General features: G+C 47.0%; 2 protein-coding genes across 2 annotated transcripts in view; one reads left to right on the top strand and one right to left on the bottom strand.

Annotated features, from left to right (window-relative positions):
• The window catches only part of PPARGC1A (PPARG coactivator 1 alpha), a 632,304-nt gene that overhangs the window by 44,300 nt on the left and 566,520 nt on the right, over nucleotides 1-21,484 (top strand). The gene's annotated exons all lie outside the window — the stretch shown is intronic.
• Nucleotides 4,900-5,486, bottom strand: LOC118499154 (protein S100-A10-like). Its single transcript, XM_036019419.1, has one exon. The coding sequence runs from the start codon at nucleotides 5,437-5,439 to the stop codon at nucleotides 5,047-5,049; it is 393 nt and encodes a 130-aa protein (XP_035875312.1). The 5' UTR covers nucleotides 5,440-5,486; the 3' UTR covers nucleotides 4,900-5,046.

Below are 21,484 nucleotides of genomic sequence, written 5' to 3'. Positions count from 1 at the left end.
TTGCTAGAACTGAGACTGGGAGAAGTAACTAATTATCTTATTCATACTAACATGAAAATGACTGATAGTGGCTTATTTGCTAAGGAAAAAAAGGAGCAGCAGTAGGCAGATGATAAGAATCAACAGAAAGAGAAAGTCTAGAGGTCTTTGAACCGCCCCTCTCCCAACATGATTTGTATATCTTGCCTTGAACTTGTCTACCAAACAGGGTTACCAACAGAAGGTTTATGTGACTGGCACAGAAAACTATGTACTTAGTTTCATTTTGTTCTGCTAGTTTATTAGAAACTTGGGGGCATAATCCCCTTGGACCTCATTTGGAACAATGTTTGGGGTTTTATCACTTCTTCTGGCCAACACGCAGCAGGCCCTATCACATGTTGGGCACTGGAAAAAGCAAGTCAAACACAGACCTTGATTCAGAGGCAACTGGGTCACTGATTTGCCACCAGATAGAGGAGTAAGGGAAGTTAGGGAGAACCGGATTTTCAAAAGCCAACCAGAGTCTATAGATATCCAGAGGGAGGGGCCAGTGTGGAAAGGTTCACTAAGGAGGTGGCGTTGCGCTGGAATTCATGGATACGTGGTATTTTCCAAGGCTGAGAGACATTTTAGGAATGTTCAATATCTATAACAGCACAATAGGGGCTGTATTTTAATTTCACCTTAAACCTGAGGAGTCTATGTCTTTTCGTCTTAGAGAATTGGCTTGAGATGCTTCAATACTGCTGACCTGTTGGATTAGAATGCATCATGCTTAAGGATGCTTAACTAGCGGGGTGCAATTGTGCTTACTCAGACGTTTGCAGCTGATTAAAGCTTTATTTCCAGAGCCGACCCATTGTTTCAGAAGTAATTTGTGCATGATTATGGAAGTTACTGTGTTACCTATTTATTCTGTACTAAAATATCGAGTTGTTGAGTTATTAAAAAGGGTTTGCCTTATATGGCCATATTTCTCTACAAGAACACATTGCTTTTTTTTTTTTTTGCACTTTTAAGGGTGCAAAAAAAGCAACCCCAGGATAAAAGGCATGTTGGTGTGTTTCACTCCCCATCACCTAGTTCGGGGTCTGGGTGAGTCTGAGTTAATAAGGGAAGGCTTACTGGAAGAAGCAGAGCTTGCTCTGACTCTTAAGCACGAGAATGAGGAACGGAAAGCCTCAGCAGATCCAGGCACGGGAGAGAGGTTAATGAAAAGAAGCTGAAACGGGGAATGGAGCACTTGTCAGCTTTAAGCTTTGTTGTGCCATATATTCACTTTCTCCAAAAATATCTCTGTCACGGGGACGTTCAAAGTCCTCTCTCGCCTTTGACTCTGTTGGATGAATGACACTTTAGGTCAGAGGCCAGCAAGTTTTTTTTTTTGGTTCTTGTATTTTTTTGTAGATGGTGAAGGAGTAAATACTGCAGGCTCTGTGAGCTATGTGGTCTTTTTTGCCACTACTAACCCTGCTGTTGTTTCGTGAAAGCAGCCATAGGCAATACATCAACAAATGGTATGGCCGTGTCCCAATAAAACTTTATTTATAAAAACAGGCAGTCAGGCCAGATTTCACCTGGGGCCGAAATTTGCTGACTCCTGCTTTAGGTCACTGTCTCCTGAACCTCAGTCCGTTGGGACCACTGTTATGATATCGCTTACTCTGAGTAGCATCTGCATTATGGTTTACTTAATTTTCTCTCTTTCATTGATTTATTTTTTTTAAAACAGACACATTTATTTTAAAAGGAATTCTACAACATTACCATAAATGGAAAAGCAGCATTATGTGTTATGAAAAAGGGATCACTGGAAAATAAAAACAACGTAAACAAAACCATGTAATCATGTGCAGCTCATCGTGGGGACTCCCTGTGTTGGGAACCATTGACTGAGGCTGTTACTAGTCTTCGTCTCTCAGATTTGATGAGTGTTCACTTAGATATCTTGAAGGAACATAGACAGGCGGACTTCTTCTCCTTCATTATAGAGGCAGTGGCTGAGGAACCGCGGGGTGCGGGGACTGTTGCATAGAAAGCCAGCTCATTATGTGACACCCCAAGAGGGCCCTGGGCTGGTGGTGTTGGACAAAATACAGAGCGCTCATTACACTTGAACTTCAGGCAAACAACAAATATTTTTTTTTCATTTTAAATCATTTCTGTTTTTCAAGTACAGTGGATGCACATTATTCTATTACTTTCAGGTGTACACTGTGATGAGCCATGACGTAACTTAGTGAGTGATCATCCGGGCCCTTGCACCCATCCCACACCACACATAGTTATTAGAATGTTTTTGACTCCGTTCCCTATGCTGTACTTTGCATCCCTGTGGCTATCCTGTAACTACCAATTTGCACTTCTGAATCCCTTCACCTTTTTCATCCATCCCCACAACCCACCTCTGCAGCTGAGTTGTCCTTCCCAGTTTTTATGAGACATACGTGGGTGTGGGACCAGCCTGTTCCTTGTATCTACCTCTCCTACCAGTCTCCACGTGGCTTCTTTGATTTCCTGGGTGCAGGACCTCCATTCAGCCAGATTTCAGGCGGTTCTGAGTGAGGGTTCTCCTCTACTTTAGTTGTAACGATGATGTGCTTGTGGGAGGGAGCAGGTACTGCGTTTACCTATGTCGCCATCTTGACCAGAAGTCCAAATAATTTTTTAGTATGAAAATGTCCCATGCAATATTTGAGACATACTTGTGCCACAAATTTATTTGTTGTTCATCTGAAATTCAAATGTAACTGGGTGTTTTCCCACCCCCTCCTTTTCTTTTTTGCTAAATCTGTTACTTCTAGCCTGGTCCGAGAGCAGGGGTTCAGTGTGCAAGGACACAAGGGTAGCAGGGGGTGGGGTGGTACTTCGGAAAAGGGAGGCAGGAAAGCAGCAATTCAGCCTACTTAAAATTGCATCTGTGGTCGGTCTCAGCAGGGGACAGTGAGTGAAGGAGCCGACCAGGAGGTAGGGGTCAGAAATTGAGGCAAGTTCCTGTGACTTGGGGTCCCAGTCGGGAGTTTGGACACAATCCAGTTCTGCATCAGAAAACCGCTGGAGGGTTACAAAGAAGGGCATGTGTGATAGGACAGAAAATAATCTTCCACAGAACTTGCCTGTTAGCCTATTTATGTAGCTGTACCATGCTCTGGAAAAATAATCAAAGGAGAATTTAGAACTGTTCTCGGATTGTCAGTTTTTCATCTAAAAATGTTAATGTACATTTAAACTTTTAATTAAAAAAAGCATATTCCATCACAAACTATTTTCATATGGAGTTTTTAGCAGTGCTGCACACATTTTGTTCGGAGCTCCACCAGGCTATTAAGCAGCATAATTTGGGTTTAAGAGTGAGCGGAATCAGGTTGTATACCCCCAGGTTACGTCCCAAACAAATTACATTATTTAAACTGCAATCCTTGCAATGTACAGGCGCGCTCTCGGCCGTTCTGTGCAGGATGAAGTCGTAATTCAGTTGTGAGTTTCTGATGCCATCGGAGTTGTCAGCAGTCGACAGAGCCATTTGTGCAAAGGAGAGAAGAGGGATCTCATTACAGATCTTTAGAGCCAATTTTTCATCTTCCTTTTCATTTTAAAATGATCTTATGTATATAATTGCAGGCCTCGAAGACCTTGAAGGCCACACATTTGCCTGGATTTAGACTAAGTGTTTGTGCACGTTTGTGAGTTTGTATGAGGATGCATTTGGACATGAAAATCTAATGCTGACAGGAATTTTTCTGTTCTCTTGTTTCTTCTCGGTGATTTGGATGTGATTATAATCAGGAAATAATCTGACTATGATAGAACCCTGGTGATTCCTAATGCCGGCGGTCAAGTGCAACAGCCACTTCCGTTTCTCTTTGGAAAGGATCGAAGAGTCAGCAGACACACGTTGCTTTGCCAAGACTGAGGAGTGCACGCCTAGCTCACCTGGCCACCAGGTGGCGCTGTAGCCATAAGGAAGTGTGGTCACGGTTACACAGTTTGGCTGTGGCATTAAGGAACTTTCCCAAGGCTGGAATTGGGAGAGAGATAGCCTTTGTGTCTCTGGCTTCTCTGGATTGTAGGGTTTTTGGGTTCGCCTGCACATTTTGTGTATCTAGGATGTTGCCGAAAGGGGAGAGGATTATTTGATTAGGATATGATGTTTCTTGTGTTGTAAATGCGCCCATGCTCAGGGTCAACGATTTGCTAGGGATTGGTGTTAGGAGGGGAGTGGGAAGGGAAGGGAAATGTCACACTTCCATAGTTTCTGAGCTGGATGGTGTGTTCCAACCGGGCGACAGATCTGGTCCTGGCCTGTGGCCCCTGGGTGAGAAGACTGTTCTTGCTTCTGGCGTGCGTCTGCTGGGGGCGCTGTGGGAAGCGTTCTCTTCTTAGCGACACCAAACTCCTGGGTGACCGTAAGTCTCATAGTATGCCTGTTTGCTCCAAGCTCCTCTTTTAGCTGCTTTCTTTCTGTTTTTAACTACTAAGGGAAATAACTCACTGTCCAAAGAATATTTTTTTTTGTTTTTCTTTTTTGAACAGAAGCCAGATATTTGAAAACTAGACACCCACTATCGCCCCCAAGAAGAAAAGAAACTAAGGGAGCATCTGGTAGGAGTCTCAAAGACTGAAAACGAAACAACAGCAACACGGGTTGCTCTCAGCATACTAGAGCTCCCACAATGAATTAGCAAAACCATTTCCTAGATAGTGAAAGGTGGGGCATTGATTGACACGGAAGTGTGCCAAGTGGAAGAAAATTTGCTATCAGAGGGTATGAAGAAAAATTTGCTGAAGGTATAGTGGCAATTAAATCAGCGAACAATGGGATTCATAATGAAAATGGCAATGGCTATTGAGGTCCTACTATGCGCCAGGTCCTAGGCTAGACACTTGGGTATAATGACTTAATCTTTATTTTTTTTGGAACTAAAAAAGAAATTTGTTTATTGAGGGCAAGAGGATGCAAGCAATATAAAAATCGAAAGCTTATCTGGCTTTAATTGGCTTTTCTTTCTCTTGTCAAATGGGGGTGGGATTTTCTTTGTACATTTTCTAAGGGTCCCAGTCTGCTCATGAAATCCTCATACAGGGGGAAGCTGTGGGGCGGAGATTCCTTAAGCAACCCCTTGGGAGACCTCTTTCTTGGGGAGGAAGTAGCTGCTCAGCTGCCCACTTCTTTCCCTTCTCCTTCATGTGCGCTACAAAATAGTCACTGCACTCGATGGTGAGCGCAGCGATTAGCGAAAGGAAGCTCTGGAAGCCCACTCGGCCATCTTGGCATTGGTCCAGGTCTTTCATTATTTTGTCTACGGCCAGAGGGTCTTTTTGATTTTCCAGAAATCCAGGGAACTCCTTTCCCATGAGCACTCTCAGGCCCTCCTTTGTTAAGTAGCCTTTATCCCCAGCACATCTGTGAAACGTGAACGTCATCGTTTCCGTGGCGTGTTCCATCTGAGACGGCATTTTGGTGAGGTCTTGGCTGCCCAAGGCGCGACAGGATCGCTGGGCTGGCTGGGACGTACGACTTAATCTTGATGGCAGGTTTCTGAAATGGGTGTTATCACCCACTTTGGCACATACAGCAATGGTGGTTTAGAAAGGCAAGCACCTGGTTTGGGTTCTTACACCTTTGAGGGCTCCACTTAGAATGAGGTCTATTAGGTTCCAGCACTGGGTGTTGGTGTTGGGGAATTGGCTCCATAATGGACGGACGATGGAGGTAGAGACGAGGTTCCTCCTTGCATCTGCAGACCTGCCACAAAGACTGGCTTGTAGTAGGACTCCGGTAGGACGTGCAGAATGTAGTAATAGCTTTATATTTGGGTGGCCCTTCCCACGTTTGGATTGGAACATTCTTTATGTCATTCAACCAACCTCAGGCCACGTTTGCTGGGTTGGGGGGAGAGTCTCATCCAGTTTTAGGAAATGAAGAAGCTGAAGCTCTTCAGCTTCTTGTTGTGGTCGAGGAAGGCCCTGGAGGTCAGGTTTTCTGGCTATGGACCACAGGGCACCGTAGTCCACGGAGGGGCCACGTGATTTTTGTAAATGAAAATATATATGATGTAATGAATAATGCTCCTGTTGTTTTTTGTTATGTATGCATGACAAGCATTCTGACAGAAAACCCAGAATTGACCGTCTGAGGGGAATGGGTCAGGTTATAACCATACAGAGACCTTTTTACTTTTAAGATATGTTTTTTAAAACTCTTACCTATAATAAATATTTATTCTAAAATACCTAGAAGATACAGATAAGCAAAATAAAATATAATGAAAACCACCCATTGTACCCTCCACTTCAGAGATAAACATTTACATCATCTGCACTTTTTTCTATGCATATATATGTTTTTAAAAATGAGATTGTGGTCTTGTAGCTTGCTTTTGAAATTTAATATATTGTACGTGTCTTTATGTACCAATAAATTACTTCTACATCATCATTTTTAATGGCTATAAAGTGACCTACTAAATGAACACACTATAATTTATTTAACCAATCCCTTATTGTTGGACATTTGGGTTGTTTCCAGATTTCTACTGTGATAAAGCAGTATGACAATGAACACCCTTGAATATATGTCTTTGAGTAATTCATCCTGACCCATCGTTTTATAGATGAATCTACAGAGACCCAGAGAGCTTATAAAGTTTATCTGATGGGCAGAACTTGGGCCAAATGTAGGTCCCTGACTAGCTCTTTCCCTGTTACGTCTGCGGAGGCCACTGAATGTGTCTGGTGGCCGTGGCTATGCCCCACGTGGAAAGGGAGGGATTCCTGGCCTGTGCTGGGCATCGTTCAGCGGTAGAGCTAAGCTGTCCCCTGAAAAGAAAAGGCACATGAAAAACAAAGACAGATATAGTTAGTTTATGCTTTAAAGGTATTAGGACAATTCTTTCTTTAAACCCCTTTTTTCTCTTTCTTCTATAACATTATACTTCTCTAGTTTCCTGTCTGCTTCCCTGATTTCCCCTCCCTCCCTCCCTCCCTCCCTCCCTTTTCCTGTCTACCAGTTGCCCAAATTACTTGAATTTATATCTTCACATTTCTTCTCTCTGTACTCTTTTTCTCTGTCATGGCTCCAGCTATCACTTCCAGGTAAACGACTCCCAGATCTAACCCTCACTCCTGAAGTTCCTCCCATAGGCCAGTTCTACGCGCCTTAGGGCTCTGCGGGCATCTTGCGCTCCTGGGACCAGCACGTCTGCCGAAAGCCGCCCATTTCCTCAGGCCAGAAGTGACTCCTCCTTCGGCTTTGTCTCATCTCCCACCTCTTGCCAAGTCCACTCCCTTCCCTGTTTCTGGCGCTTGCCTTCCTCTCTGCATTCCCACTGCCGCTGCCCTGATTCCGACACACGACACACGTCACTTCTCGCCCAGCTGGTGGCAGTGGCTCCTCATCTGCGTGGTCCCGCGGCCCCTCTTCTTTCCTGGCCGGTTCATCCTGCCCCCGCTCGGCAAATAAGTCTTGGAGGTCACTGCTCTGATCCATACTGTCCACTGAACAGACTCCCAGGCTGTGAGCCTGGCCTTGCCCAATCTTTGTCATTTGACCCTACACTACCTCCCTAGCCTCATGAGCCTTGTTCCTCTGGGGTAGATATGGCGCATCGTACTGGACTCCTGATGTTTTTCTTAACACACCTGGCTCATAACTGGCTCTGAGCCTCGATCCGACCAGTTCCTGGGCTTGAAGGGCCTGCCCCCATCAGACTGTGAGATCCTAACATGGGAATGCCACCTCTTCCTTGGAGCCTTCCCTAGTTTCTTAAGCCCGAGGCGATCCTGGCCTCCTCCGGTTCGCCGCCACCCGCTGCTGGCAGGGCTGGGCCCTGCCCCCCCCCCCCCCCTGCATCCATCCGTGCAGCCCTTCCATGCCGCTGGGGTTTTAAACTGCTCTCGCAGACCCTTTCTCAAACCCTCTTCCCTCCACAGGTGTGTCTCCCCCATGCTAGGTTCCCAGAAAGTATCTGTTGAGTAAATACATGCAAATAATTTAGGGTCTAAGAAACTTTACGTAAATTTATCAGAAGTATGGCCATAGTATGGAGGAAATTTTAAGGACTTGCTGTTCTGAAATGAAAAGGACACACAGACTTTCTATGTATTCATGATAGCTTCTACTTATCAAACCTTCTCCTTGCTCCATGGTCTGGCAACACATGCGAAGGGGACTCAGACACCCTTGGTTAGAAGGTTAGTGCAGTTTTCTGGAAAGATCTACTTTTGTAAGTAAGAACCAGATTCTCTGTCCTTAAAATATGCTCTGCCCCATGACCTCTAGCAGAAAGGTCGTAGGCATGGAGGCAGAACACTTGGCTTCTGTTACCTACAAGCTGTGTGACTCTGGGCACCTTTTCTCATCTGTAACATAGCATTGCCTATCACATTACTTAAAAATTGCATTTGGCTGTTGGTAACAGACATTTGATATAGCAGTTGGGAAAAAAGAAAGAGGTATTTATTTATTTATTTATTGCCTTGAAAATTAAGTCTATAGAGAGGCCTATAACAACACAGGTTTTACTCTGTTTTTCCTTCTTGGTGTGTGTTTTCTCACCTTCAATGTAGCCTCATAGACCAAGATGGCTGCTTGAGCTCCAGCTGTCATGTCAGCATTCCAAGCAAGAAGGAGGAAGGGCCCAAGGTCACCTCCTCCTAGCGGAGAAAGCTCCCTTTAAAGTTTCTAGGGGTGTCCAAACTTTTGGCATCTCTGGGCCACACTGGGAGAAGAATTGTCTTGGGCCCCACATTAAATACATTACCACATGTGATCATAAAAAGGATCTCATTACGTTTTAAGTAAATTTACAGTTTTGTGTTGGGCCGCATTCACAGCCATCCTGTGGGCTGTGGGTTGGACACCCCTGCTAAACAGTTTAAAAGTGTTTTTTCCAGAAGGACTGCCCAACAACTTTGGCTTAGAGCTGACACCATGCTTCTCAGCTCCAGCTACATGTTTGAAACATGTGAAGTCTTTCAAAAACCACCTACACTTAGGCCTCACAACAAATGAATTAAACCAGAATCTCTATGGTTGGGGTCAGGACACATTTTTTGTTAAATGATCCCAGATGACCAAATTGAGTAGCTGAGGTTGAGAACCCCTGAGCTGGGCACCCACATAATTGATAACCCAAATTGTAGTTTGAGAGCGAAAGAGGGGCAGCTGGCTTCAGGGACAGCTGCGCCTGTCCTGGGCGGACTCAGAGGTACGGTGACCCAAATTGTAGTTCCCCTCTTCCCTTGTCTGTAAGGTAGCTAGGCACTGGGTTTTCTGCTGCGTTGCAGTGAGGGGAAAGAAGGGGGGAAAAGAGAGTGGTTAGGCATTCTGGGCTTCCTCCCATTCCTTCCCAAGGTTTGGGGCAGGAGTAAGTGAGACGTATGTTTACGAACTCACTTTGTAAGCTGCAATGTATCGAAGGTGTGTTTGGAAATAAGAATATCAGAACCTAGTTAACAAATGCTCACTGGGAGGTGGTGGCTTGTGGTATTTTTCTTTTAATATTTATTTATTTTTAGAGAGAGGGGATGGGAGGGAGGGAAACATCTATATGTGGTTGCCTCTTATGTGGCCCCCACTGAGGACTTGGCCCGCAACCCAGGCATGTGCCCTGACTGGGAATTGAACCGGCGACCCTTTGGTTCGCAGCCTGCGCTCAATCCACTGAGCTACACCAGCCAGGGCTTGTGGTGGTTTTATAGAGTGAACTTTGGAGGCTGACAAAGTACCCTGGCTTCGAACTCTCTTCAGCATCTCTATGATGGTGCTTAGCGCCAAGGGTCATTACCACAGTTAAAGGGGTTAACGTGTGGAAAGGATTTAAACTGGGGCTTGGCTTGTAGTGAATATTCAATAATTGGCCACTTATTATTCATAAGATTACTTCGGGAGATGCCAATAAAAAGGTCACCTTTGCTGTCTTTCAAAAGTTGACAGTGTCAGAGGTGTTTTCAGGCTGACACTGGCCAAGAGCCCTTTCTCCTCTCCCGTTGGCTGGGAACTGAGCAGGGGAAAGAGGGAATCACAGATTCAAAGGTCTTCCTATTCCCCAAGGCCCCCTGTCCTGACTGACCCCCCAGCAAGGGGCTGGATTGAATTACCAGTGGGGATCAGCCTAATAGCCAGAATGACATCCATTATTTCTGTGACTTGATCCACACATTGGGAGGTGCGTGTATTTGAAGTAACCTTTGCCTGTGGCGGTTCTGTCTCCAGTGAGCCCTCCTTCTGGCCACTGTGCTCCCGTGTAATCTCCCTTTCCATCCACTCAGTTGCCAACTTGTAAACTTTCTTCCCTGGGGCTTGCTCCTCTAATCTTGCCTTCCCTGTGTTTTGCTGTAGTCTTGTCTTCCTTTATTCATTCTGCATTGCTTTTATCTCCTTACCTTTCTGCCTGCTGAGTGTAAACAAACCTTAAGGCAAAAAAAAAAAAAAAAAAAAGAAAAAAAAACCTGAAGCTGGGCAGGATACTTCCTAGCTCCCTTGAAGGGGAAAACACAGTCTAAATCTAAGAGACTGCACTGGACTGCCGGCAGTCGAAATCCAACCCTTTGCATTTGGAGTGTCACTGCCAGTCCACGCTAAAATGCCTGGAAAACGTAAGGAGAGTTCTGCGGGGAGGAGAGTGCGTAAGGAAACCGCTTTTGAACCAGTTTTCGACTTTGTTGATAAACAATCGGTACGGAGCCTGAGATTGTCATCCTGGAGATGCTACTTCCCTCTGACCGGGGCTGATTCTTCTGGGCAGGGGTTGGCAGGCATCTGCTGTCAAAGGCCGAGTGGGAAGCTGTTCAGGCTCTTCGGGCCTTGTTCTCTCTCTGGTGACTGCTCAGCTCTGCAGGCACCAGGCAAAAGTAGCCGTAGGCAGTGGGCGAACCGTGAGTGTGGCTGTGTACCAATAAAACTTTATTTATGGATACAACAGTTTTGCATGATGTATTTTGATTGCCAAGCAGAGAGCACTGGTGATGCTACAAGTAGAAAGTATTAGACTCTGGACTTGGGGGCGATAAGGATGTGTCAAGGTGGCTCTGGGGACAGGTTTCTCAGTAACACTTTTTTTGGGGGGGGGGCTACCTCTGGGAGATGCAGTGTACACATTAACTTCCGAGAAGGCGTGGCCTTAAAAGCAGCAGCCACAAAATACCAGCCCTGGATTGGGTCAATTAACCTGTCGTTTCTCAAACGCACGCATGGCTTCAAGGGACCCCTAACAAAAGCAGTGCCATTCAAATTAGGCAGCACGGGAGTCTGCGGGTGCTCTTTGGAAAGCAGCCGGTGTCTGGGGTTTCCACTCATGCCATCGGAAGACAAACGCACAAGAAACTTGTCTTCATGAAGCTTCCAATCTAGTAGAGAGAGGAAGGCAAGGACTTACTTTATACCGACATTCATTTTACTGCTGTTTGACGTTACCTAACATATTATATTTTATTAGCAAATTATGAGCTATTGGAAAATGTGTGGATTTGAGCGGCCTTTTTAATTAGATTATTTTATTAATTTTTTTCACAATTTATTTCAATAGTAACAGATCACTGGAATGGAAAGGCAACTTAATGGAGGAATCTGCTTCAATTACAGATATTTGGCTTTCTCTGAGCTCGCTACACAACGAGAGATGTACATAGAATTCTAGTTTTCCATATAGCAGCACACATATTAGTGGATTGATTTAATTTATTAGTGAAGTTAATGACTTGTTAGCCTCTTTGGCGTTGTTTGGGAGAATAATCAGCTCTCCTGAAATAATGCATGTTGGAGCCACTCGCTCTGCAGGGCCCGTTGTAGAGCTGCCCAGTGCAAGAAGCACTGTGACTGACCACTCATCTGCACATACACGGTCTTCTTGTCCAAACATCGCACCTGGTTTCTGATGCCCTGGGGGATGAGAGCCCCTGTCTCCACGGTGCGCCTGAGCCCCCAAGTGAAACTGACATAGCCTGCATGGCTTATATTCTCACCAGCCATCCCAAATGCATCCTCAGCATGAAAAAAGATCTGTCCAGCCCTTGACTGTGATATAAAAGAGCAGAAATGTAATATCATTTACACTGGTAGGCAGATGACCTATAGTGATAGAGCCTTGCCAGGGCCTTGAGAGTAAACGGTTTCCTTTCCATTATGGCTTGCAACAGTCACATCTAGATTTTCAGGGCACTTTCACAGTGTGCACGGTGCCCCTTTAACTGTTAGAGACTTTGGCAACCTCATCAGGAAAAGTATCGTTTGCACTTGAGGCAGTGAATCCCAGAGATGCTGGAGAAAGGGCCTGAGGACTCCCTGCTGGAAGGAGGTGAAGCTGGGGTTTGAACTGCACTCTCGACTCCAGATTCTTCCCATTCTATTGGCCGCCTCCTCAGAGATGGGCGTCCTGTGGTTGGACAGGTAATAGCGAACGCACCAATCCTGCATGTTTAAATGACATCCGTGGTGTCTGCCACCCTAGCATCACCCAATAGCTAATGTTCTTTCCTCTGTACTCTTGAAACTCCAGCTTGATAAATGCAGCGCTCGTAAGAAAACTTTCATTAGAAAATGTTTCAAAAATATTCGAGAGGAGAGGGAAGAGTATAATTGCTCCCTATGATCCAATTTCCCAGTTTTAACAATTAACAGCACGTGGGTGAGCTTGTTGCAACTACACCCCCCACCTCGACTGGATTAATTTGAAAATCCCAGATACCGTATCATTTCTTCTGTAAATACTTAAGGATAGTGCTCTGAGAAATAAAGCTTTCTGATTATTTTGTGCTGCATAGCAAACCACCTCCAAAGGTAGTGAGTGACTTGAAACGATAGTTGGTTTGCTGTCTCGCCTGGTTCTGTGGTTTGATTTGTCCGTTTTCAGGTAGGGTCTCTAGTGCGATTCTGATCAGATTCCATCTGGGGTCCAGCCGTCTTAAGACAAAACTGGGCTGGCTAAGCACGGTGGCTCACTCACGAGACTGTCAGCGGGGAAGTCCAGTGGGGCTGCTGACTCCAGTTCCCACACACGATCTCTCCACGGGGCCTGGGCTCCTCCCATCGCGAGTGCTTGGTTCCAAGAGGGAAGGTCCCGAGAACAAGAGTTCTGAGACACGGAGGTAGAGGCGGTAAGCAGGGGTGTCCAACGTTTTGGCGTCTCTGGGCCACACTGGAAACAGAAGCATTGTCTTGGGCCACATGTTAACTACATTGCGACACGTAGTCACACACACACAAAACATCTCATCACGTTTTAAGTAAATTTACGATTTTGTGTTGGGCCACATTCATAAGCATCCCGAGCCGCATGCAGTCCACGGGCCACAGGTTGGATGCCCTGGCGAAGCTTCTTACAGTCTAGTCTTGGAGGTCACGACCATGGCTTCCATCCCATTTCTTTGGAGAAGGGGGCCGCTGGGACCAGGCCAGAGCCAACGGGAGAGAACCTAAGAAATTCAGAATAGTCCCTTACTATCACAGATACCCACGTAGTGTTCAAATTGCCCCATCTGAATGACTGTATTTTGTATTTGGTTTGCTCAAAGAAGGATCAAAATGCATTCCCATATTGCATTTGGTGGATATGGTTTGTATGGTTATGGTTTGAAATCTAAGACCCTCCTTTTTTAATTCTTTGTTTGAAATTTGTTGATGAGGCGGGTTGTGTGGCTGAATTTCCCACAGTCTGGATTCTGCTGCTTGCAGCCCGATGTCCCTCTGGTCCTCTCACACTTTTCTCTTGGGAACTGTTAGACACTGAGCCTGATGGAGCTCGGGCCTGTGATTTTGGCGGTGACACTTCATAGGTGGTGATGTGTGCTTTTCATTGCATCACACCGGGAGGCACGAAATCAGTTGGTCTCTCTTTGGAGAAGTTAAAATTGATTTGTGGGTTCAGGTGTTGAATTACTCCAATTGAGCTTTTTAGAAAAAGCTTTTAAACAGTTGCCTCCATTTTGCAGGCTCAGGAAGTGGGATGAATCTATATTCGTATCTCTCTGTCTGCATTCACCGTGCGGTCGCCATGAGCCAGACGTCCTATCAGAGACGCTGCACAAATCGACTGGTTTGTTTTTCAATTCATGACAACCCCAGAAAAGAGGCATTCGGACCATCCCCATTTTGTAGAGAAGGAAACTAAGGCGCATGCCCCTGTGCTTGACTTCCAGATAGTGGATGATTTCTGCTGAAATCTTGTTTACAAAGAGGGTCCACTCTCCTTTTTAGGGTTCCTGGGGGAAAAGGAACGAGGTCAGTGGGAAAGCAAAACAAAGGAGTCATCCTTTCGGTCGCCTCCTCTTAGAATCCAGAGGCTGAATCCAGAAGCTGGTGAGGCTAATTCTGCCCCAGCTTCCCCATGTGGGAGAATAATTTATTTAGCAGTGATGTTCCCCTCTTTGCGTTATTCATAGTGGAATAGAGTCAGCAGGGTGTGGCCCGCGACCTCCGCAAAGGAGGTGGGGATGATGCCCCATCCCCACGTGTGTTCCTTGCATTACCCAGACACTGGGTGCTGCAGGAGGCTCAGAAACGGCAATTTTATTTTAAAGAAAATATTTTCAAATGCAATTTGCAGTTTATACATAAAGAGTAATGAGCAAAATGGATGCAGCTGTCTTTCAAATTAACCCTGCAATGCTACCCTGGTTTGCTTTCCTAACGAAGTGATAATATAGGCAGCTCCGGTGCCTTTTGTCAGGACTTCGGAGCCTGGAGCCCTCTGGAACTTCAGAGAGAGAGAGAGAGAGAGAGAGAGAGAGGGAGAGAGAGAGAGAGAGAAAGGGCTAAAAGGTATGTGCATGGTGCCTGGCGGTGCCTGGCATCTATAGCTGCTGTAGCTGAGAAAGAAATGTCTGGAAAGAGCAGAACCCAAGAAAAGCACAGCGAGAGTGCTCCTGCTCGAGCATGCGCAGCAAGCAGGGGACCCCCACAGAGGCCTGAAGGGTGCTGCCTGGGAGTAGAAACACTCCTGTTCTCCAGGGGACACCTCTGAAGGACACAGCAGCATTTCTTGCAAGCCTGTGCAGCTATTCAGAGCCATCTTGGTCCCGGATGTCCAGGCTCATGTGGTCTAAAGCAAATGAGATGCTCTGCCAGCCTGGGGAGGCTGCTCTCCGCCCACTCACGCAGGTGCTCCTGCACTGGTGGTGGCCGAATGGAGCCAGCCCTACCGTCCCTGGAGGACTGCACATTCTAGGGTCCCGACCTTTCCCTGTGCTTAGTGCACACCCAGCTGTGTGGGTCCCTGGGCTCATGGGCCTTGCACATTGCAAAGCCAGTTTATTAATAGCGTTGGAAAAGGAGAGACTAGTTTAGAAGATGCAATTTCTTGGCATGCCTGGCACTTGCTCTTAGTTATTTTAAAGGACACTGAGTGACTTAGATCCTATTAAGTCCCTTTGCAAAGACAGAGAGACAGGCAAGCATGCAGACACACTCACATGGTTTAATGTTTCGGTATTCCGATCGCCTTCACTCCAAGCAGACGCCATGATGGTACTCTAAGCAGACGCCATGACAGGGAAAGAAGGTGGACACCTCAGGGACACGGATCCCCAGAACGTTTCCATGGTCTCATGAAAGAGACAGGATTCGCTTTGGAGGCATCTAATGGCTTTATGCATGTGCAGCCTAAGTTCTTTCTGTGGGCGATGGATGGCGGCGGCTGCCACATGCAGGGTCCAAGTTAACACAAACATATGAGCCACTCAGGGCCGGGGCATTTTCACTGACCAAGCAGTTGCCTCATTAAGAGTGTGATGACATTTTATGTGAAGCGCTGTGGTGGTTGCTTATTACTTAAAATATTTTTCTGTAGCATGAGCCTTTCCCATCGACAAAGAGCCCTGATACAGCATTTCTTTGCCTCGTGTCTTGCGACTTAGGAATTGAGCCTTATTTCTGTGTGAGAACAGCAGGGAGGAGAAAGAAGGAAGGAAGGAAAGAAGGAAGGAAGGAAGAAAGGAAGGAAGAAAGGAAGGAAGAAAGGAAGGAAGGAAGGAAGGAAAGAAAGAAAGAAAGAAAGAAGGAAGGAAGGAGGGAAGGAAGGAAGGAAAGAAGGAAGTAAGGAAGGAAGGAAGGAAAGAAGGAAAGAAAGAAAGAAGGAGGGAAGGAAGGAAGGAAAGAGGGAAGGAAAGAAGGAAGGAAGGAAGGAAAGAAAGAAGGAGGGAAGGAAGGAAGGAAAGAAGGAAGGAAGGTAGGTAGTGGATAGTACATTCGAGTTGATTTGAATCAGTCACTGTTGAGAGGTTCGCCTTTCCTCCCACGTGTTCTTTCCTAAGCGAAGGGGATTGGCCACACTGTCTGGTTGGAGGCCGTGGAGGCCACCATGGGGTCTGCCTTCATCTCTGGGTAGCGGTGCAGAGTCTCAGATGGGGCGCACTCCTCAGCCATGATGTAACGAGAGTTTCTACCTCATGCTTGTATGTCATTCACACAAGTGGAGCATCATGGGAGCTGGGCTAGATTGATGTCCCCTCCAAGAATAGCACTGATTATAGAACAGATTTTCCCATATACAGAGCCATTTTTAATTCACTGCCTACCACAGCTGCCAGCCCGTGGAGATAATTCCTTCTAGCAGAATAGCTCTAGATTATTATAGGGAAATCAAATTTGCATAAAAGCACTCTCTCTTCTCTCTCTCCCCTCTCTCTTCCTCTCTCCTTCTCTCTGTAAGTTACTAAACAGATACTGTCAATTACTTTCGTTGGGAGAGCTTTTTCAGGGGAGGGAATTTTTTTTTTCTTCGAAAAATGCCACATAAAAACTTTCCATACAACTTTAAAAGAGGTTGAGGACTAGCATTCGGTGTGACAGTTCACGTTTGATGCGCGCTTCACTGTATTCAAAGTGCTTTCCAGTTCAACAAACTTTATTTTGTTCTGTTTTGATTGAGCACAGGCCCTGGGGATGTAGAGCTGCACGGCCCTCGCTTTTGAAAAGCTGATTTTATTTGACTCGTGGAAAAACTGCCTGAAATAAATAAGGCAGACATCATTCGGTTCACTTTACAGATGACGAAACGGAGGCCCAGCGATGGTTAAGTGACCTTTTGCAAAGGCGCTTGACTGAAGGATTGAGAGCCGTAACCCGTCTTTAGAGTCATTTGCGCTTATTCTGGGGCACCATGATGGCACTCGGGGGGCAAAGGTTGCAGCTGGAAGCTGGCTGCTGGTAGTTGCTTGGCCAGACCTTTGAATGTGACACTGAAAAATGAGAAGGAGATCTGAAGATTTTATTTCTCTCTACACCCATCCCCCCCAAAGAAAACAAACAAACAAACAAACAAACTTCTGGTCTCTTGAAAAATACACTAAAATCAGAAAACGCTGAACCTGTGTGTCATCAAGGTAAGACTGGCCCTCCAGTGGCCACCCCTCCCCACATCCTAATGCCCGAGTCACTCATTGGCATTACCAGCTCCTGGCCCAGAAGGCTTGGAGCGGCCCCCTCTGCTGAATCGGGGAGCCTTAAATAAGGACGTGGGCACTTTGCCCTGGAATCTACATTCTTGCACTGTTTTTAAAATCATCTTTTAGTTTTTCTATTGCTTCAGATTTTCAGCTTAAAAAAAAGTTGGCAATTTTTCAGCTTTTGAAAAAGAGCTCGTCACCTGTGGGTCCCCTGTCCTGATGATTCAGGTTTGGAGGCTCACGACGGAGTTTTTCTTTACTAGCCACTCTAGGCTGATACTCTCCTTGTGTTCCCGAAAAACAAACAAACAGACAACCAACCAACCAACCAACGTTTGTGGCTACTGTTTTATTTAATCGCTTTCCATTTTCTGGTCTGTTTTGAGCCACCTTTTGGGAGCTAGAGAATGTGCAGGTAGAAACCTACCAAGCCCTCAGTTCTGCATTTGGGCTTTGGTTTCTCGATTGTGTTGGGCAAATTTCTATGCTGAACACAGGTTCTTATTAGGAAAATGAGGATAAGCCTATTACGAGAAGTAAATAGAGAGATGAGCCATGGCGTTAAAGACTCCTTAGATATAAGGGGTTGCTAAATTCTAATTTACCGTGGAAGTGTAATTAAATCGTTTGATGTGACCATGGAAGTTACTGGGTAGCTGGATCACCCGGGAATCTAAACACAGCAGCAGAGCACGAGAGACCTTCTGGGAGGGACCGCACACCGCAGGCTGTGTCTGGGCACTGGGTTCTGAGCCCCGCCTCCAGCACACCTCTCCCTGGGGCTATGCTGCCACCCTTGTTCCAGCAGAGTTGAGGTGACTACCTGCTGGGGGTCCTGCACTGGGAGGGAGATCGTTTTGGGTGTGTTCTGCATGATCTTGCAACTCTGCAGTTCCACATCTCGGGATGCTGTTTGCCACCCGACTCCCGAGCTGGTGGCCGTGTGCTGGCAGTGTGGTTGGATGTCAAGGCTGGGCACAGCCCTCTTGTCCCCCCAGCACTCCCGTTTCTTCTCGGGGTTTAAAATCCCACTGAAGTTGCACTGTTTTGGCTCTAGGCTTTGATTCTCTGTCAAAAATCAGTTACCGGCCTTTGCAGGTGCAGAGTTTGCAAAGCACATTCAGAGACTTTATCTCCTTTGATCTTTCTAGTAGCCCCCGGAGGCAGGAAAGGGGCATTGTTACCTTTTGGGAAGAAACACCGAGGAAAGAGTATGATCTGGGAGCTGGAGATGCTGGGTGTGATCCCAGCTCTGTAACTCCTTAACTGTGTGACTCTGAACAGGGGATGCAACCTCTCTGAACTGAATTTCTTTCCCTCCTTATGGAAGATTAAATTTTCACTTTATGGAGTGGTTGTGAAGATTAGAGAGGATCTTTTCATTCATTCGTTCTACACATGTTCATTCATTCTACAAATAGTGAGACCCAGGTATGACCCTAGGCTCTGAAGACCCTGTTCCTGCCCTCGTGGGGCGCATGGCACAGCACTGAGCAGCGGGGAGCACACAGCAGTTCCTCCGCACGTGGTGATTGTCACAGTCGGCCAGCCCAGAGTCACCTGGTGAGCGCAGAGCAGACAGGAGCGGTGCTCGGATTGCGGAGTCCTTGTCTACAAAGTCTTTGACCAGTGGGCTCTGTCCGCCAGCTCTCCGGGGAAGGGGGGCTCCTGACTGTTGCAACCGACGCCCCTTCACTGCAGTCCTCGTTTCCGGCGCACACCGGCACCGCGGAGTGTCTCAGGCTGCTCGGGCTGCTGTAGCAGAATCCTGTAGACTGAGCGGCCGGAACCACAGGCCTGTATTTCCCAGCTCCAGCGGCTGGGAAGTCCAAGATCAAGGCGTCTGCGGATTGGGTGTTTGGCCCGTGCTGGCTTCCTGGTTCACGGAAAGCCCTTCTGGGGAGGGGGGAGGGAGCTCCCCGGGGTCTCCGCGAGGGGCACTGCTCTCGTTCACGAAGGTTCCACTCTCACGGCCTCATGAAACCTCCTCGAACCATCGGGTTTCAGCGTGTGAACTGGCGGGGGACACAAACACAGCCCGCTAACATGGACTCTAGGCATAGACTATATAAAGAGAGTCTACAGCAGAGTGTGTGATTAGATGGATCAGGAGCCAGCTCTGGGCTGAGCCTGGCTCCGCTATTCAACTGCATGCTCCTGGGTGACTGACTGACTCTACCCCGCACTAACCCTCAGGTTCCTCCTCTGCGGAGAGGACGCAGAGAGAGCACCTGCCTCGGCAAGCCCTCCTGGGGCGCGGATAAGGTACCCAGCACGGTGTGAGGTGTTTGTTCAACGGTGGCTGTTGTTGTTGGTGGTCAGGCCCTCAAACAGTGGGCACGTCAGTGGGAAGGCATGTCTGCTCCCTCGTCTCAGTCTTGGCTGCCCTTCCTGTGGCTGTGGGGACAGAACTCAGCAGCAGTGGCTGGGGTCTGGAGGCTTGTGGCCAATCTGTCCCTCCTGCTCCGTCCACAGCCTTCATTCTGTAGCCATGCTGGGCTGTGGCAGGTCCTGGCGTGGGCAGGGCAGGCCAGGAGGATGGGCCTTTCCTCAGTGTGTTCCGATTTCCATTCAATGAGCCTTAGCCGGGGTGGGCTGAGACCACTTATACTGGAGGAGGCGGCTGCAGAGCCACCCCGGAAAGGGTGCTGTGTGTCAGGCTTCTGCTTCATGTCAGAGTCTGAAGTCAGACTGCTTGGGTTCAAGCCCCAGTCCTGCTTCTTACAAGCCAAAGTCATTAAACCCTGGTGTCTTCACCCAGAAGGTAAAGATGATACCAGCAGAGACACACGACATGCACTGTGTCCTAGTCACTGTGCATGTACTGATTCACACACGCCTGCGGTGGCTCCGTGAGTCGGCTACTGCTGTCCTGCTTGCTTGTGGATGAGGAGCCCGAGGCAGGGAGAGTCTAACGGGCTTTGCTCAAGGTCAGTGACAGAGCGGCGGTTCAGACCCAGGCAGAAGGCTCCAGGGACCTGTGCTCCTCACCCCGCCGCTGTGCTGCTCCCCTAGTAGGGCAGGATGATAAGAACCGACCTTTCCGAGTTTTGTGAGGCACAGACGAGAAAGGCAGGAAAAGCAGCGGGCGTCCAGCTTGGCATATAAAACAATTTGTTTTAATGGAAACATTTTCATTTTGCACTAGCAAGTATTTCTTTGCCATTGCTTCCTCATGTTTAAGCTTAGAACTCCTTCGCCCTTTTGGATTTCAGCTACATTTCTTTAGTTTCTAATGTCCTCACCATTTGGAGTTTTGATATTTAAGTGTGTTAGTTACAAACAAGTACAGGTTTAAAAACGTTGCGTTTAATTATTTATTTTTTAAAAATTTATTCTGGTAAGAATACCTAATGTGAGACTTACCCTCTTAGCGAACTTTTAAAAAAATTTTAATCATTGCTCAAGTACAGCTTTCTGTCCTTTACTCCCATCCCATCCCATCCCACCCACCCATCCCTCCCCACCTCCCTCCCATTTCCATCCCCCCCAGTTTTTGTCCATGTGTCCTTTGTATTTGTTCCTGTAAACCCTTTCCATTCTCCCCTGAAATTCCCCTGAAATTCCCTCCCTTCTCCCCTCTGGTCACCTCTCAGTGAACTTTCAAGTGAGCGTGTTGCCCAAGGGCCCCGTGCTCTGCAGTGGCTCTGGAGAGCTTATTCGAGTCAACTGACACTTCATGCCCTCCCCGCAGCCCCTGGCAGCAATATGTGCTCAGTAACTGTCCACTGTCATCCTTAGCTCTGAAGGTGGGTAAGCAGCAGGCCCTTAGAATGCAAGGCGTGGGTATTCTTCGGAGACCTCAGACTCCTGGGTACACACGTGTCCACCTCGGTCCTGTCTGGAAGTTCAAAGCCTCATGCTCATGAGTTGCCCCATCAGAATACTGTGATATCCTCCTGGTGTTACAGAACAAACAAGGGGGGCCTGGGACGATATACTATTAACTGAAGGAAACCCCCAGGTCCGTTATGTCTGCCGTCTATAGGAAAGATGTCTCTCAATGCCAAAGATTCATGAAAAGGAAAGGAAATGTTTATTTAATGGTATACAGACTTAAAGTAGTGACCTAGTGTCTTCATTAAAATCCCAAAGTCCCTTAAAACACCCACAAACAGAC

This window comes from Phyllostomus discolor, chromosome 1 (assembly GCF_004126475.2).
Source record: "Phyllostomus discolor isolate MPI-MPIP mPhyDis1 chromosome 1, mPhyDis1.pri.v3, whole genome shotgun sequence".
Taxonomy (NCBI): domain Eukaryota; kingdom Metazoa; phylum Chordata; class Mammalia; order Chiroptera; family Phyllostomidae; genus Phyllostomus; species Phyllostomus discolor.
This window is presented reverse-complemented; position numbering and strand designations above follow the sequence as displayed.

Coding starts and splice junctions, on each gene's coding strand:
- LOC118499154 (XM_036019419.1), bottom strand. CDS start 5,439: ATGCCGTCTCAGATGGAACACGCCACGGAAACGATGACGTTCACGTTT.